General features: G+C 56.3%; 1 protein-coding gene across 1 annotated transcript; it reads left to right on the top strand.

Moving 5' to 3' along the window:
* The first annotated feature begins 1,320 nt into the window (after positions 1-1,320).
* KCNK17 (potassium two pore domain channel subfamily K member 17) lies at positions 1,321-15,551 on the top strand. The gene is made up of 5 exons (XM_080806472.1): positions 1,321-1,666; positions 4,607-4,721; positions 9,402-9,562; positions 9,922-10,096; positions 14,716-15,551. The coding sequence occupies exons 1-5, from the start codon at positions 1,394-1,396 to the stop codon at positions 15,024-15,026; spliced, it is 1,035 nt and encodes a 344-aa protein (XP_080662598.1). The 5' UTR covers positions 1,321-1,393; the 3' UTR covers positions 15,027-15,551.
* Positions 15,552-15,816: the final 265 nt, after the last annotated feature.

The following is a 15,816-nucleotide window of genomic DNA, read 5'->3' as shown; positions in this document are numbered from 1 at the left end:
ACAGTAAAAGATCTTGCTCTGTGTGTGTGTTTCATCCAGTGGAAGGACTAGACAAGCAGAGACGCCCCAACCCAGTGCCCCAAATAGGGTAGGGGGGTATGAGCCCATAGGAATGGCTGGCAGGGACCATCAAGGAGAGAGGCTGGGCAGGGACTTTGGAACACCTTCGGCAAACACAGTATCTGCCCTCGGGAAGCCAGCAGCTGCTTCTCCAACCTGCCAGCAACCTTGCCTAGAGGTCTGGAGCCAGCCGACCTTCAACAAGGAGGAGCTCTTGGATGTCCCACCTACCTTCTGGAGTGTGGCCTCCCCTGACTCCTCAGGGCACCCCTTGGCCTCATCACCCCCTCTGAGCGCCTGTCCTAAGAGCCTTTCCAAACACAGCCTGGGAAAATGGAGCCAGCAGATCCCAAGAGATCCCCAGGAAACGAGCTCTGTGAAGGACTGGCCTCATTCGGGAATGTGCTCTGCAGCCCTGACCTTTCTTCTGCCAGACTGTGACATCTCTGGCCAGAAGGAGAGGAGAGATTGAGACCAGTCAATCTAACGCCCAGCTTCATCAAGGACTCCAACCTCTGCCCCTACATCTGCCATCAAGGAAGGTCCATAAGTTGCCAGGGGCTCTGGACAGGACTGAGGCAAGGCTGTGTGACACAGAGAAGGCTCCAGGTGGGACAAACAGGGAAGGAACTACAGCAGCAAGAGAGACCCAGGTTATACAGCAGGACTTCCTAAAAAGGAGAAGAGATCTGGGAAACAGACTCCTTACATACCCTGCACCCTTCCTCTAGGAAGGGAGTAAGGGGGCCTCTTCAGAATCAGGGAACAGACAAGCCCACTGGTGAAGGATCCTCTTGCCTCCCAAGTTCATAGACAAGTGGGGATCAACTGGGGTCCCTCACCTTTGGGTACACAACAGAAAGAAGAGTGTTACAAGAGATCCAGGGAGACTCAACGGGTGGCAAGTCCTTGGTGATAGTCCCAGGGTCCAAGAACTTGGGCTGGGGCCCTAAGGCAATAAACTTGGCTTCTACTTTCTCTTCCTCCAGCGTTCAGTCTCCAGGAGTCTCTCCCGCTGGTCCCCACAGTAGGACAGGCCGGGGGCTCTGGGCCCCTTCCTTCTCAGTGCCTGTGGTCACCCCAAGCCCTCCCCTTCTCCCTGAGCTAGGCCTGGGTGGGGAGTACTCCACGCACACTCAAGGCGGGGCCAGATGCCCCACATCTCCGGCCTCATTTTGTCCCTGGGATTGGATCCCTGGCCGGGGCGGGGCCGGGCTGTCCCATTCCCCAGCAAGCCTCCTCTGCTGAGAAAACTGGCCACAGGCAGGCGTCGACTGAGCAGAGGACCAGCCGAGAAGCCCCTAGCCCTTTCTTTCCACCTCAGTTCCGGCCCATGGCTCCAGGCCCAGGGCTCCCTGCCTCTCTGGCTCTGTGCAGACCCCGCACCCCTGGGGCGGCTGGCGACAGGGGGCGGGAGTGCGCAGTGCCAGGCACCGTGCTCCTGCTGCTCGCCTACCTGGCTTACCTGGCGCTGGGCACGGGCGTGTTCTGGGTGCTGGAGAGCCCCGCGGCGCGCGATTCCAGCGCGAGGTTCCAGCGCGACAAGTGGGCGCTGCTGCAGAACTTCACGTGCCTGGACGGCCCGGCGCTGGACTCGCTGATCCGGGTCAGGGGCGAGCGGGGCGGACGAGCGGGGGCATAGCGGGGGCGAGGGGACGCGCCCTGGCTGCGGCCCGGGCCCCGCCGGGAGCACTGAGGGCAGAGAGAGGCAGGCGGACCGGGTCGAGGCGGACAGCCTGGGGCGGGCTGGGGCAGGAGGGCCGGGCTGGTGCGCTGCGAAACTCGCGGCTGCGGCGGCGGGAAGCGGGCGCGGCGCGCGGTCAGTCCCCCTCTGGGGCCGAGAGGGCACGACCTGCCCCGCGGAGAGGGTTGCCAGGCCCAACACCGGAATTTGAGCGTGGGGACCGCAGGGAGCGCGCCGACTCCGGGCCGGGGCCGGGGCCGGGGCCGCAGCAGGGCCGGGTGCTCGCAGGGCGGGGGAGGTGGCGGGGCGAGAGTCCCAGCAGGCCCGCTCGCCGCTGTGTCGGGGTCGCACCGCAGGCCAAGGACGGAAGGGCAGGCCTGAGCCCTTGCGCAGAGTGCAAACATGCGAACTGGGGGCGAGGAGGGCAGGGGGCGACGGGCACTGTCTGAGGATGCGCTGAGCGGGAGTCGGGGTGGGAAAGGTTCAGGGCGCGCTTGTTCCAGCGGGTGAGTGGGATGGGGGCGGGAGCCCGAAGTGCGCAGACCCGCTCTGAGAGAAGCAGAGACAGACACAGGGGCGCTCTTTGATCCCGCTCTATTCCGGGTCTTCGGACTCAGGGACTGGATGTGTCCGGGCCATGCACTGCTGAGGGGCTGGGGGACCCAGCGGGACGTGGGTGAGGGGGAAGGCAGAGGAGGGTTCTTGAGAAAGGGGGCCATCGCAGATGGATGGAGGTCCCCTTCCATTCCGGGCAGGCCACACCCGACTGGGACCCGCCTAGAACTGGGTGCTTTAACGTCCTGGGACCTCCCTTGGTCCGGGGACACAAACGCGTCCCTAGCCCCAAAAGCCCGTCCGTTTTCCCGCAGTCTCGGCGCCGCCTCCATCCAGGCGGGCAGGGTCTGAGTCCCAAAGCTGCCAATCAGAAACCAGTTCCCAGGAGGTCGCAGGGAAACGTTTCTGGGTGGGAAGTGACCGGGCACTGGAGCAGTGGTAGAGTCCTGAGGCCTTGCACTGGGCTGACTGGGCAGCAGAAGGATTATCTCTGCTAAGGACCTGTTGTCGCACCTCTGTCCCCCATCTCTACACTTTCACCAATACAGCGGCACTGCCTGGTCCCCTATGCTGGGCAGCACCCCCTTAGCAGAGGTGGGGGGCCTCCCTTACCTGCCGCATGGGCCCAGGGAGGCTGACAGTGATGGCAATGGTAGCAGGGAGTGCTTCTGTGGAGCACTGGCTGTGTGCCAAGCACTGTTCCAGGCGATTAATTCCTATTTACTCCTTCCATCCTCACCTACCTAACCAGTAGGTACCATTTCATCATCCCCTTTTCAAGATGAAGAAACTGAGGCTCAAAGAGGTTAAATACAACTATATGGCCACATAGCCAGGGAGCTGGGCCTGTTAACCACCAAGATGGGGCTCAGTGCAGATCTGTGGGAGGGGTTCCCCAAAGCTCCCGCAGGGCCTTCATCTCCTTACCTTCCCCTTCAGCCCCTCTGCTCCCCTCTGCTACTTCACCCCTGCCTCAAGCATCCCATGGCTTCCATCATCCCCGAGATAAGGATCGGGCATCTCCAGCCCAGATCTCCCCCTGAGTACTGACAGGTACATGCAGCTTCCTCCAATTCCCCCAGCGTCAAGAGCAAGCAGCCTGCCTCCTCCCAGCCCTGCACCTCCATCTATTCCAAATCTCTGTCGTTGGCCCCACATCCCCACACTCTCACAGTGGTCCTAAAGGCTTTCCTCACTACCCACACCAAACGGGGCCAGCATCCCAGGCTTCTGAGTGTCTCCTCTCTGTTCCTCCTGGACCACTCGGGGCCAGGATGCAGGCGACTTGCCCCTGCAAGTGTCTCTCTGCTTCTGGCCTGCTCACACCTCTGCTGCCAGCTTGCTTCCTCCTTGCTGGGTGAACTTGGGAGAGGCCGGCTGCCCCATCCCTGGCATGGCATAGCCAAGCATGTCCTCGTTCCGTTGGGAACCCTGTACTAGATCTGTTCCGTCTCCCTGTACTAGATAGATCCCAGCTACAGTCCTGCCTCACAGGCTCTGCCCCTGCTGTCCCATCTCCCTGAATGTCCTTCCATCAGGAGCAGTCCCTTTTGACCCTCAAAGAAGGCCCAACTAAAACATCACCCATTCCATGAAGTCTTCTGCCCTTACCCCCATCAGAATGAACACCTTTCCTCTCTGCATTCCTATATTCCTATTATTATATTTGTAACCATGACGATGATGGCAACCCCTCACACTTACCATACACCAAATACCTCATTTAACCCACACACAACTCTGTGAAGGAGGTGATATTAGCATTCCCATTTTACAGAGAAGTAAACTGAGGGCCAGAGAAGTTGGGTATCTTGTCCAGCATCATGCAGCTCTACTGCCTTAATGCCCAAAGCATTAAGGGTAATCTGCACTGTATTAGTTAAGTCTTTCCCTGTCCCCCTGAGGACTGAGAGCCTGGTTCTTACATCTCCAGGTCCCCTAAGACACCAGGTGTCCTGCCTGGCACTGCTTGTTGCAAGGATGGGGCAGGCAGGGGAGGGGGGAACAAATGGCATTCTTCAAGCTGGTGAGACACCCTGAGCTGACCTGGGCTCTAGGGCAAAGAAGGGAGGAAGCTGTCCCCATGGCCCCTGCCCTGGGGAGGCCCTGGGTGGAGGGAAACAGCCTCCTTGCCCTGGAGGGGCTGAGATCGAAGAGTGGTTGTGAGGACTGTCCGTGAGTGTGGGTGTGGGTGGGTGTGTGTGTGCACAAGCATGCACATGTATTCATGCACACACGTGTATATGTTTGGGGGCAGGGGTCCAGTTGCCCCCCAGAGCCTAGTGGTCACTGCAGCCTCTCCCCCAGGGCATCATCCAAGCGTACCAAAATGGGGACATTGTCCTTGACAACACCACCAGCATGGGGCGCTGGGAGTTCATGGGCTCCTTCTTCTTTTCCGTGTCCACGGTCACCACCATTGGTAAGAGTGGGTGGGGCTTGGGAGGCTGGCCTCCCCTTAGAGGATGGGGGACAGGGGACCAGTGCCTTTTGGAGGGGTCCCTAGGGCCCCATGACTCCAAGTGTAGCTGGCCCTTGCAGTGTGGCCACTGCCTATGGGCAGAAGCCCGGGGCCCCCTTGGATCTGCGGAATCCGATTCTGCATTTCACCACGGTCTCCACGAGGCTTGTGCACAACACTCAAGTTTGAGAGGCGCTGCCCTGGAGGGTTCTGCCTCACACAACCCCTCGGGAAGCAGAGGGTCACCCCTGTGCAGCAGTAAATTTGCCTCTTGGCTTTATAAGTGTCCGAAGCCAAGCCCACCCAACACTGAGCCCAGGGGTGGAGGCGGGGGTGAAGGGAAAATTGGGAAGGAAGAAGGGGTAGAAATCCATAAAGAGCCTTTCCACACCCTGTTCTCGGCATTGGGAAAATGCAGCCATTCCTGGAGGCCTCACCCCAGCTCCTCACCAGCACCCCCAACCATCTCCAAGCCCCCTTTCTCCCTCTCTCTCTCCTGTTTCCCTAGCCCTGCCTTCAGAAGGGCAAAGGTAGAACTTGTCCTGGGAAGGTGCCTCGGGGATGTTAGATAGGGAAGGAGAAAAGCAGCCTAGGTCCCTCCAGCTCTGAAACCCAGGAAATAACTCAAGTCCAGAGTCCCATGTCCCTGTCCTCGGGCTGGGGGGGGGGGGGGGGTGTCGGTCACCTCGCCCTGCATGACACCAGACATACCACCAGGTGGCAGGCTAACACCACTGCTGGCCAGGGCCACCGCCACCAGCTCTGGGCCAGCCAGGATCCTCTCCCCAGCAACCAGTGTCCCAACTTCTGTCCTCCCCAGACCAGACCGGAGCCAGGCAGGAGAACCCAGATGACTCTCCATCTATTTAAACCAGCAAATACTACTTGGAAGCAGGTCTCAGGGCTCTTCTCCACCTTGAGGCAAACATGCTTGGTAGGGGACCTCTCAGACTCCACGGACCCTATGACTCTGGAAGGACTAGCCAAGATGGCATTTATTCCTCTTTACACCCCCTGGGCCTAATACAAGGCCCTGCATACAATGGGCACCAACAAACACTGACACGTTAATGAATTCCAAAAATACCCATTCCACCTGCATTCCTTGAGTCCCAGGGGATTTTGAGGCTCTGTGGGAAGCCCTCCCAATTGCATGGGGGTCTTTATTCTCTAAACCCTGCACCTCCTACATCCTTTGCCGGAGGCCTGAGACTTTGGCCCACGGAATTCCGAGTCCCGAGTTTGGCAGCCTGTCCCTTCCTCTTTACTCAGCCTGAGCCAGCTCTCTCTGAAGGGAAGGAGGGCAAGGGAAGGGGGAGCCCACCCCACACTGCACATACAGTCTACTTGTTGTGGCGGGCTCTTTTACAACTGAGATTTCATTCTGTCCATATGACCTCACCTCCAAGGACAGGGCTTATTATTTTCATGTCACAGAGGAGGAAACTGAGGCACGCAGAATTTGCTCAATTTCTCCAAGGTCACATAACAGTAAACAGCAAATGTGGAATTTGAAACCCAGCTGGAGGGCAATATTGCTCTTTTCAGTACTGTAAACCTTTAGAAGGTTTATAAGATAGAGTGGGAATTCTAAACAACAGGAAGAAAGAGAAGGCTATTCTGGGATGGACAGTAGGGAAGCTCATGACCCTGTGATTCTGACCACGCACGCATGCACGCACGCATGCACGCACGCAGAGGGGATGCAGAGAGAGGAGGAGGAGGACAGAGATAGGAAACAGGGTACCTATGGAACACTCCACAGGAAAAGGAAGGAATGATCCAAGAGATACAGCAGAGGACTGCCTCCTTGGGGTCCCTCAGGCCCTGAGTCCAGCGCCCAGTAAGGGCTGTACTTTCCAAGACCCAAAATGAAATTAGGGTCTGACAGGGCCTTGAACACTTCTAGACCAGCCAGACAGGCCTGAGCCCTCACATTGCCCATCGCCTATGAACTGCATCCCTGGCTTGCTCATTCATTCACTTATCCAGCCATGCATTCATTCAACAGAGACAGTAGCTGTGGGAGCCTGACATTTCTGGGGAAACAATGATGAGAGGAAACTGACAAGTTCCCGCCCTTGGAAGATTGACATTCTAGTGCAAGAGGACACCCAAAAAACAGACACATAGACAATATTCAGGGGGTGAGAGGTGCTTCAAGAAAAATAATGCCAGGTAAGGGGGTCTGATAGTGATAGGGGCTATTGTATATGGAGTGGCTATCAAAGGCCTTGCTGGGACAGTAAACTTGAAGCAGAGACATGAACAAAATAAGGGAGAAAGCCATGTAAATATCTGGGGAAGCAAGTGCAAGGGCCCTGAGGTAGGAGTGTGGCTGGTGGGCTTGGACAACAGGAAGGAGGATGAGGTGACTGGAAGATGTTGGAAATGAGGGCTGACTTTGGACAAGGTGCAGAGCAGCCACACAAGGCCTTCTCAGGATGTCTTGGGGCTGGACTAGCAATGGGAAAGAGGTGACAAGTGGGAGGCCTGCTGAAGTGAGACGTGGCTTAGCTGGAGTAGTGGTCAGCAAGCATGGAACAGGCAAGTGCAGCTTCAGTGGTGTCTGCTGATTGTGCTGACCTAGGGCTGGCTGAGAATGACGGGAAGGAGAAAATTCACTTAATGTCAGTCTGAGAAAGGCGGGAGCTTCATGGTAGTGGGGAGGGTCCTCCCAGATTTGGAATCTACGTGCTACCATTGCATGGGTTAGAAAGACCCCCAGGGACAGAGAATAGTACTTAGGGGGGACCCACCGTTAGAGGAGGGGGGTCAGGAAGGAGTCAGGCAGGGAGGTTTACTGAGACACTTACCTCTCCCTGGATGCCCAGAGAGAGTCCCCTCCTTTAGATGAGGGATCCTAGAAAGGCCGAGAGATGGAGGACGCTTGGGGCTCTAGAGGTGGCTGCTGATGTCCTCAGACCAGTGGAGTTGGGTCACCATCCATTCATTCACAAAGCAAACATCCGTTTAGCACCATCTGTATGCTAGATGCTTAAGGGGACCCCTTCTTATCTGACACACCTCCATTGCCTCCTTTTGTCCCGTAGCATGCTGTGAGGTACATGTCCACCTCCCCACCTTACAGACAAGGACACAGAAGCTCAGAAAGGTCAAGCCACTTGCCCAAGGTCCCACAGCCTTCAAGGGCTAGAGCTGGGTTTCAAACCCAGGAAGCACCTCTGATTCCAAAGTCCATGTCCTAGACAAGTGCATGCTTTGGCTACTCTTGAGACTATGATGTCTGAGACCCCTCAGTAAGGTGAGGGTGAGGTAAACCACCAATGCAAGTGAGCATGAGGCATGTGAGAGTGCTGACCCAGTCGGGGGGCAAGGGGGAGGCCAGGCAGTGTGCAGGACAGCTGTTCATCTATTTACTCATTCATTCCTGTATCATTCATTCATTCATTCATTCTGAATCGTTCAATACACATTTGGTGAGCACCTATGGGGTGTCAGATCCTGGGCCAGTTGCTGAGAATATAAAGCTGATTATGACTCAGCCCGTGCTTTTGAGGGGCTTATGAACTTTGAGGATGGCAGGCTTGGAAACAAGTCATTCTCATACAGCAGGTTACCCTCCAAGCTGCCAGAGTGCTGGGGGAGCCGCTTCAAGGGGGCCGCCATCTACGGGCAGGCAAGGAGGTACTCACGTTCTTGGTAGAGAGAGAGTCATGCTCAGAACACAGAGGCACAAAGGGGTCTGGTGGTTCAGCAGGGCAGGAGAATGGCCGGAACTGGGAAAGTGGGGGACCAGGTGAGCTTGGACATAGGCTGGATGAGACTTTGGGCTTTCCTCAGCAGACTCGGGAAATGATGACAGCTCATAACCTGGGAAATGATAGAATGAGGCTTGCATTTCAAACAAGATAGGACAGCGGTGCTGACCAAGAAGTGGGGGAACAGAGATGGAGAGGAATGACGAGGGAAAGAATGCCCAGGCTGACGGACTCCTTTGGGGAACACCTCCCCATCCCTTATCTTCATGACAAAGAAGACAGCCAACTTCCACCTCCCCCAGGGCACCTGGTGGTCTGTCCACCACCCCTCACCCCTGAGGGGCTCGGAGGGAAGCCCGGGTGTGTTAGTGAGGGCCCTTTGGAAACCAGGTGTCAAGACAGAATCAGATGTACAAGAGATACATCAGGGGAAGGGAAGGAGGTCTTTGAAGGATGAAGAAGGAGCCAGAGGGAAAGATGGTGGGAGACCCAAGCAAGACTGCCTGCTGGGGGTGTTACATGAGCCAGGGACACCCAGCCCGGGGGCCGCACCCAGAGGCAGGAGCCTGGAGGCAGCAGGGCTGAGGCTGGAATGGTGTCTGTCCCTGAGGGGCAGCATCTGGAGGCTTCACACCCTTCCGTGCCCCTGTCCACATCCTTCTGTCCATCCACAGAGGGGGAAATGAAGGGAGAGAAGGGAGTTTCGCACACACTGCTGAGCCTCCTGGAGCTTCCGTTTTCCAGTCTATAAAACATGGGGCGTCATCTCCACTTGGAAGGCTGGTTGTGAGGGGGCACTGAGGGAAGGCAGGAACAGTCGTGGCCAGTAAACACGAGCTGCCGAGTCTGGAGGGGGTGGGAGTGAGGGCCCCTGGGGATGGAAGGGGCCCCTGAGGTGCCTCCGTCTTGCCTCACCCAGGCTATGGCAACCTGAGCCCCCGAACAATGGCCGCCCGCCTTTTCTGCATCTTCTTTGCTCTCCTGGGGATCCCGCTCAACCTCGTGGTGCTCAACCGACTGGGGCATCTCATGCAGCGGGGAGTGCAGCGCTGTGCCCGCAGGCTGGGGGGCGCCTGGCAGGTGAAGGGGCTGTGGGAGTAAGGGGAAGGATGGGTTACTTCCAGGATGAGCTACGTCCTGGGAATCGGAGGCCCGGGGGAGCTGGGATTACTTATGGGGAACAAGGTTCCTGGGGGGGTGGGGATGTGGTGGGATTGGAGGCCACTGCCCAGAAGGGTACGAGCCAGCCAAGTTCTTGCCCGGGAACCTGGAGAACATAGGGTAGGCGGAGGGCCCCCAAGGGCAGCGCCTTCCTCCCGGCAGGGGCCGTTCATCCTGCTTCCAGCTCAGGACCACCCCGCACCCCCACCCCAGGCTGTCTGTTCCCCCAGCACTGGCTAGAGGCCACACGGGGGCCGGGGCTCTCTGTGCACCCACAGGACCCAACCAAAGCTCCGTGGCTGGTGGGCGCCGGCGCCCTCCTCTCCGGCCTCCCGCTCTTCCTGCTGCTGCCCCCCCTGCTCTTCTGCCATGTGGAGGGCTGGAGCTACGTGGAGAGCTTCTACTTCGCCTTCATCACCCTCAGCACCGTGGGCTTCGGCGACTACGTGATCGGTGAGCCCTGCAGGCGGTGGGAGGGCGGCCTGGACACTCCGCTGCCCAACGTCCCCTCCCCGCTCCTTCGGCTGGCCCTCGCTGTGCGCCAGGCCCCGTGGGGGCTCGCGGGCTCAAAGTCCAGAGGACTCGGTCCTTGGCGAGTTCAACCTGCTCTGTCATGCGATGAGTCAAGGTCCAGCTAGAAAGGGACACCTGGAGTTTGACCCCAGGGCTTGGGGCTGGCTGTAAGGCACACTCCCTGCCTTCTTGACAGCACTGGAAATGTCGGAGGCTCAGCTACTGTTATGAATGCCCGCCAAGTTAGGGGAGTCCCTGACCTCCCTCCCTGACCCTTCCTAGTCCCAGGGTCTGTCCTCCCCACTTCACCCTGCCCCATGAAATGCCAAGATTCCCACTCTCCCAGGGAGAGGGGCCATATGTTCCACACCACAGGCTGCAGGGACTAGACAGGAAGAGTCTGGAAGACTCGGGAAATGCCAGCACCACCCCCCCCAAAACCGGCCTCCACTGGAATACAATTGGCAGACAAACTCTGAATGCCCAGCAAAGAAGGGCTGTGTGGTCCAGAAGGCCCAAGGTGAGGTTCAATCAATGGACAAGGTGAGGGGCCCAGAGGCCCCCGGCCTTGCATAATAAAGCTGAGGCAGGTGCCCAGCAGGTGGCGGTGGAGGGACATTCTGTGGGGTGGCAGGGCGGGCTGGGCCCTCCACGCAGCCTCATCGGGCCCCCTCTGCTGCCCCCATCCTGCCCCCACCCCCCCCCCAAGGTTCACCACAGGAGCAGTGACCACTGGCACCACCAGCACTCTGGTCGCAAGGGACTCTGCACCCTCCCTCAGATCCCTGGCCCTCAGTCAGGGAGGAGGCCCTGTTCTCCTCCCCATCTTTAGAGACCGAACACAGCCTAGAATTTGAAATGAGGTAAGTAACAAGCAGCTAGCTCATCAAGGGACCTAGAGTGAGTGACAATTGTTACACATATTTTCCTGAGAAGGAAACAGAAGCTCAGAGAGGCCAAGTCATTTGCCTGAGACTGCAAAGCTAGCTCAAATTCTGATCCGTGGACTCCCAAACTCATACTCTTTCCAGACCACCTCACACATCTGCTCTCTGGGCCTTAGTGTTCCTGTATATAAAATGGGGGACCTGGCTAGGTGATGGCCTCCTCGCCTGTGTGCAGGCCCCCTTCCCTGAACCTCTCCTTCCTTAGGTAGAAGGGTCCTGCGTCAGGGGCCAGCCACATGCTGTCCCTTCCTGATATCCTCCATCCTGGGAGGAAGCCTGTTGCTCTGGAAGGAAATCTTGGAGAAGATTTCCTCCAGCTGGGTACAGTCCCATTCCTATCCTCAAAGTGAAGAGATGTGTCTCAGGAGAGCTGAGCCCACTGGCTCCAAGGACCACATCTACCCCTGAACAGCTCAGAGAGCAATTCTTGGATCTGTCCTCTCTTCTCTGTTCCCACTGCCATCTCCTTAGTCAAGGCAGGGCTATTATATATGGCTGGTTACACAGGTTGGGCAATGCACAACCCTAAGGGGTTGCCATTCACACAGAGCACAATGGAATGGCACCCATGGATTTGTGCAGCCTATATCTTTGTCCCCCCGCCTTGGCCCTTGGGGCCTTTAAAATTGACAGGTGCTATTATGTCACCTAGCCAGTTCCTCTAAAAACCTTCAGTGTTTTCCCATAGTCTTAGGATAGAGTCCAAACTCCATGCCTTGGCCTGTGAGGGCCCCCTGTGTGGCTAAGCCCTGCCTCCCTCTCTTCTCTGAGGCCTCCCTCTTCTACCCTGCACCAGGGCCACCGGGGGCTCAGCTGGAACAGCCTCAACCCGGGCCTGTGAGATGTGACAGGTCCTGCCTCCCGCACCACCAGAGCTCAGAGCGTGAAACTCGGGATTTGCCCCAGTGGTAATCCTAAACCCAGCAGGCCTGCTGCTCTGAGGGTGTCCAGTGCAAGGAGAGGGGAGGGAAAGTGGGACCAGGACTCTTTGCTGCAGTCTTTTCATGCCTACTGAACAGCAGGTTCCCCAAAGTTTGGTCCAGGGTGGGGATAGCTGAAAGCAGTCTCCCCTGGAATCTTGCCTAGAGAAGCCTCTATGGGGCTGAAGGGGCATCTCTGTGAGGACGTCCTCAGGTGCCACAGTCTCCTGAGGCAGGGTGGGCAGGAGGAGGGGCAGCTCTCTCTAGACACGGACACCCTGGAAATGGGCCTCCAGCAGCATTAAGGGAGGGCCAGTGACATCCACAAGCCCTCCCTGCTGGAGCAAGGAGGGCTGATCAGGGTCACTGCTTCCTGTGAGCCACCCTCTGGGGAGTGGCAGGGCCAGGGAGGCTGGAGTATGGGGCAAAGACTTCCCAGAGCGCCCTTCTACCCAACATCCTGACTGAGGAGGTCTGGTTCCGATCCACAAGAGGAACTCTTCAAGCCCCCGGGGCAGACCACTCCCACTGAGGGGCACCAGGCAGAGCTGTCCCCTCCACCACATCTCCAGAGATTTGCCCATTGCTCTGATTCCCTCTGCAGCATGACAGTGCCTTGTGGCAACTGACCACATGGAGAAGCGTTGAGTGCCTCATCTGCAAGGAGAAACTGAGGCCCGGGGAGGGGAAAGGTCCTAGAGCAGGCAAGCCAAGAGGACAGACTCCCAAGTCAGGACACCTGTGTTGCAGAATCTTCCACAGCTGAGTGGGGACACACCCCATTCCCACCTCTCCCCCATGTCTCTCAGTCTTCTCTGTCCTCCACGGACAAGGTCAAACCCTTTTCTTGGCTGGGAATGCTGACGTCCATGATCTAGACTTGGGGTGCCCGTTGTCCCTGTGTCAGCAACCACAGGGGTACTGTCTTCACAGCCACTCCTTTTTCCCTTGAAGGCTGTGGCCAGAGCAGCACCCCAGTCCCAGCCGCCTGCTCCTCCCCGGCCTCATACCCCCACATCCCCCAATTGCATTTGCAATTCATTGGAGCGCCTTGCCAGCTGCCAGATCTCCCGCCACTTATGATTTCGGCTAAAACAATGAAATAAAAGGGGAGAAGGACACCTCCTCCCCTTGGTTGCCAGGAGCAAGCCGAACTGGTAGGTGGCAGGGGCGGAGAGCTGGCTCACTGCTGATCTCATTTGGGACCGTCAGCGGAATCTTGGCCCCATAACCCAATCAGCTTAATCCAATCCTGGCTCCTGCCAGGCGGTGAGGTGGGGTCCAGGGCTTCAACTCGGGCTCATTCCCGAGCTGGGGCCCAGGAGAGGGACCCAGGCTTGAATGACAGAAACGAAAGTCTGTCTTGGGGGTAGCCAGACAGGATGGGCGTGGACAGAGGGGTGGGTGGAACGGGACATCAAGACAGAAAAAGATATTGAAGAAATAAGACAGATCTCGCCCTTTGAACAAACCCGATCTGATAAGGGAAGCAAGATAGACCCCTGGCTAAGAGGGAAAAATGAAGTTCTGGAACAGGCTAAGCCTCCCAATGACCTCCATCTGTCCCTCCCCTCCACCATTACTGATCCAGTCCTGACTGTGTTGGGGGCACCCGTGTCGGGGTCTAATAGTGAGTAAAACAATCACCCAACTACAGGTCACCTGTTATATGCCAGGCACATTGCTGAAAACCTTAGATATTTGGACCCAGTCCTGGAAGGTGGACCTCTTGTTGTCTCTATTTTATACATGAGGAAGCCAAGACCCAGAGAGAATAAGCAGTTCACTCAGCAGAGCACAGGGGCTGGGAGAGAGTGTAACAAAGAAGGGCTCAACCTCATCTCTGGGAGTGAGGGCTAGCTGAGATCTATCTGCAGGATGAGGGGGAGTCAACTAGGCCAAGAGGAATAGGAATGAAGAGCACTGTGAGCAGGGAGGGCAGCATATGCAAAGGCCCTGGGGCAGGACTGATTAGTAGATGGAGAAAAAGGGGAAGTTCCAGAGTGACAAGCGCAGCACTCAGCAGGAAGAGGTGTTCAAATCAAGGCCAGAAGAGTAGATAAGGCCATTGGGAGAAGAGTTTATGATTTCATCCCAAAAGCCAGTGGCTTGGAGAATAATCATCTTCCCCATTTCCCAGGTGAGGAACATTCAGACAGAGGAAGGTCATACAGCTAGGAAGAACTGAGGCAGGATACAAACTCCAGTGGTTCCATCTGTTCTTCCTAAGGCTCCTGGCAAGTTGCCTCTGTTTAGATATGAAGAAACCAAACACAGAGACAGGCAAACAACAGAGAGGGCATTCGAATCTCTTGGAAGACTTATTAAAACAGAGATTGCCGGGCCCCCCGAGTTTGCATTTGGTAGGTCTAGTGGGGCTTGACCATTTGCATTTCTAGCAAACTCTCAGGTGATGCTAATGCTTCTGGTCCAGTGAATCCACTTTGAGAACCACTGGGATAGACCACAGAGTCTGTCAGAAAGCCAAAGAGGAAACTGAGCTTCCAAACCCAAGGTCTCAACCCAGGGAGGCTTCTTAGAGGCCCTCAGAGGTGGCCACAAGGCCAACAATCTCGGACCTGAACCTTGAACTTCCCATATTCTGCTCATATGCATCAAGCCATGTGTGTCTCTTTCTATTTGATAATGACCTTCCAAGGCCTCCATCCTCTGACCTTGCCTCTCCCCACAGGGATGGACCCCTCCCGGAGGTACCCACTGTGGTACAAGAATACAGTGTCCCTATGGATCCTCTTTGGGATGGCATGGCTGGCCTTGATCATCAAACTCACCCTTTCCCTGCTGGAGACGCCAGGGAGATCTTATTCCTGTTACCACCACAGCTCCAAAGAGAACTTCCAGCCCCGAAGCTGGAGGCAGAGCCTGGATGAGGAGGCAGAACCCCGTTTGCCACAGCCAGGTTGCCATCTGGAGGAGCCTATGGGGATCACACAGCGTCCAGAACCCTCTACTCAGGTCTCATGCTATGGAAAGGACAGCTAGTTCTACTCTAGTATGTGTTCATCTTCTTCCTCAGCACCAAGACCCCTGGTTTTTAGCTTAGCACATGACCACCCAGACTAAAGACTACATTTTCTTTTTTTTAATCTCCCTTTGAGGCTATTTGCAGCTATATGATTAAATTCTGCCCAACGGAATCCACAGAGAAGTATCCTGTGTGACTTAATGAATGTGACTTTTCGCAGCAGGGGGGTATGCTCCTCTTCACTACCTCCTTTTTCTAGTTGGCTGCAATGCTGATACCATGGCTGGAGCTCTGGCAACCACATTGCACCATGAGGTTGAGGCCGTGTTTGAGATTGGTGATACAGTAAGTTAGAAAGAACCTGGGTTCTTTCTATGGTGGATTGCAGAGCTACATAAGTAAGATAGAAGGAGCTACCACAGTAAGATAGAAAGAGCCCGGGTTCTTTCTATGGATGGTTGCAGAGCTACCATAACAAATCTGGACTGAATACCTCCAGACATCATTTATGTGAGAGAGAAATAAATGTCAGTCTTACTGATTATTGTATTGTTTGGACTTTTCTGTCACTCATAGCTGCAGCTAATTCTAATTGACATACACACCCAGAGATAAAGATAGCATCTGAGCCGGGAACACACACAGCGAGATGTTTGTTTCCCAGATGAGTTTGCCCAGGACTCCGTGGTGGAAAGGATGGACTGAAGGCAGAAGTACAAGTCCTCCTCCACCTCCAGAGAACTTCTAGGTAAACTCACTAAAGATTTGCTGATCATTGTCAGGGCCAAAATAACCAGCAGGCTGCTG

The sequence above is a fragment of the Martes martes genome (assembly GCF_963455335.1).
Source record: "Martes martes genome assembly, chromosome: 6".
In the NCBI taxonomy this organism is placed as follows: Eukaryota; Metazoa; Chordata; class Mammalia; order Carnivora; family Mustelidae; genus Martes; species Martes martes.
The sequence above is the reverse complement of the archived record's forward strand: the minus strand, read 5'-3'. Positions and strand labels throughout refer to the sequence as shown.

Bases quoted from the DNA above. Each gene is read 5' to 3' on its own strand.
- KCNK17 (XM_080806472.1), top strand. From the start codon at position 1,394: ATGGCTCCAGGCCCAGGGCTCCCTGCCTCTCTGGCTCTGTGCAGACCC. The intron at 9,563-9,921 runs GTGAAGGGGCTG...GTGCACCCACAG, and splicing joins GGCTGGGGGGCGCCTGGCAG to GACCCAACCAAAGCTCCGTG. The intron at 10,097-14,715 runs GTGAGCCCTGCA...CTCTCCCCACAG, and splicing joins CTTCGGCGACTACGTGATCG to GGATGGACCCCTCCCGGAGG.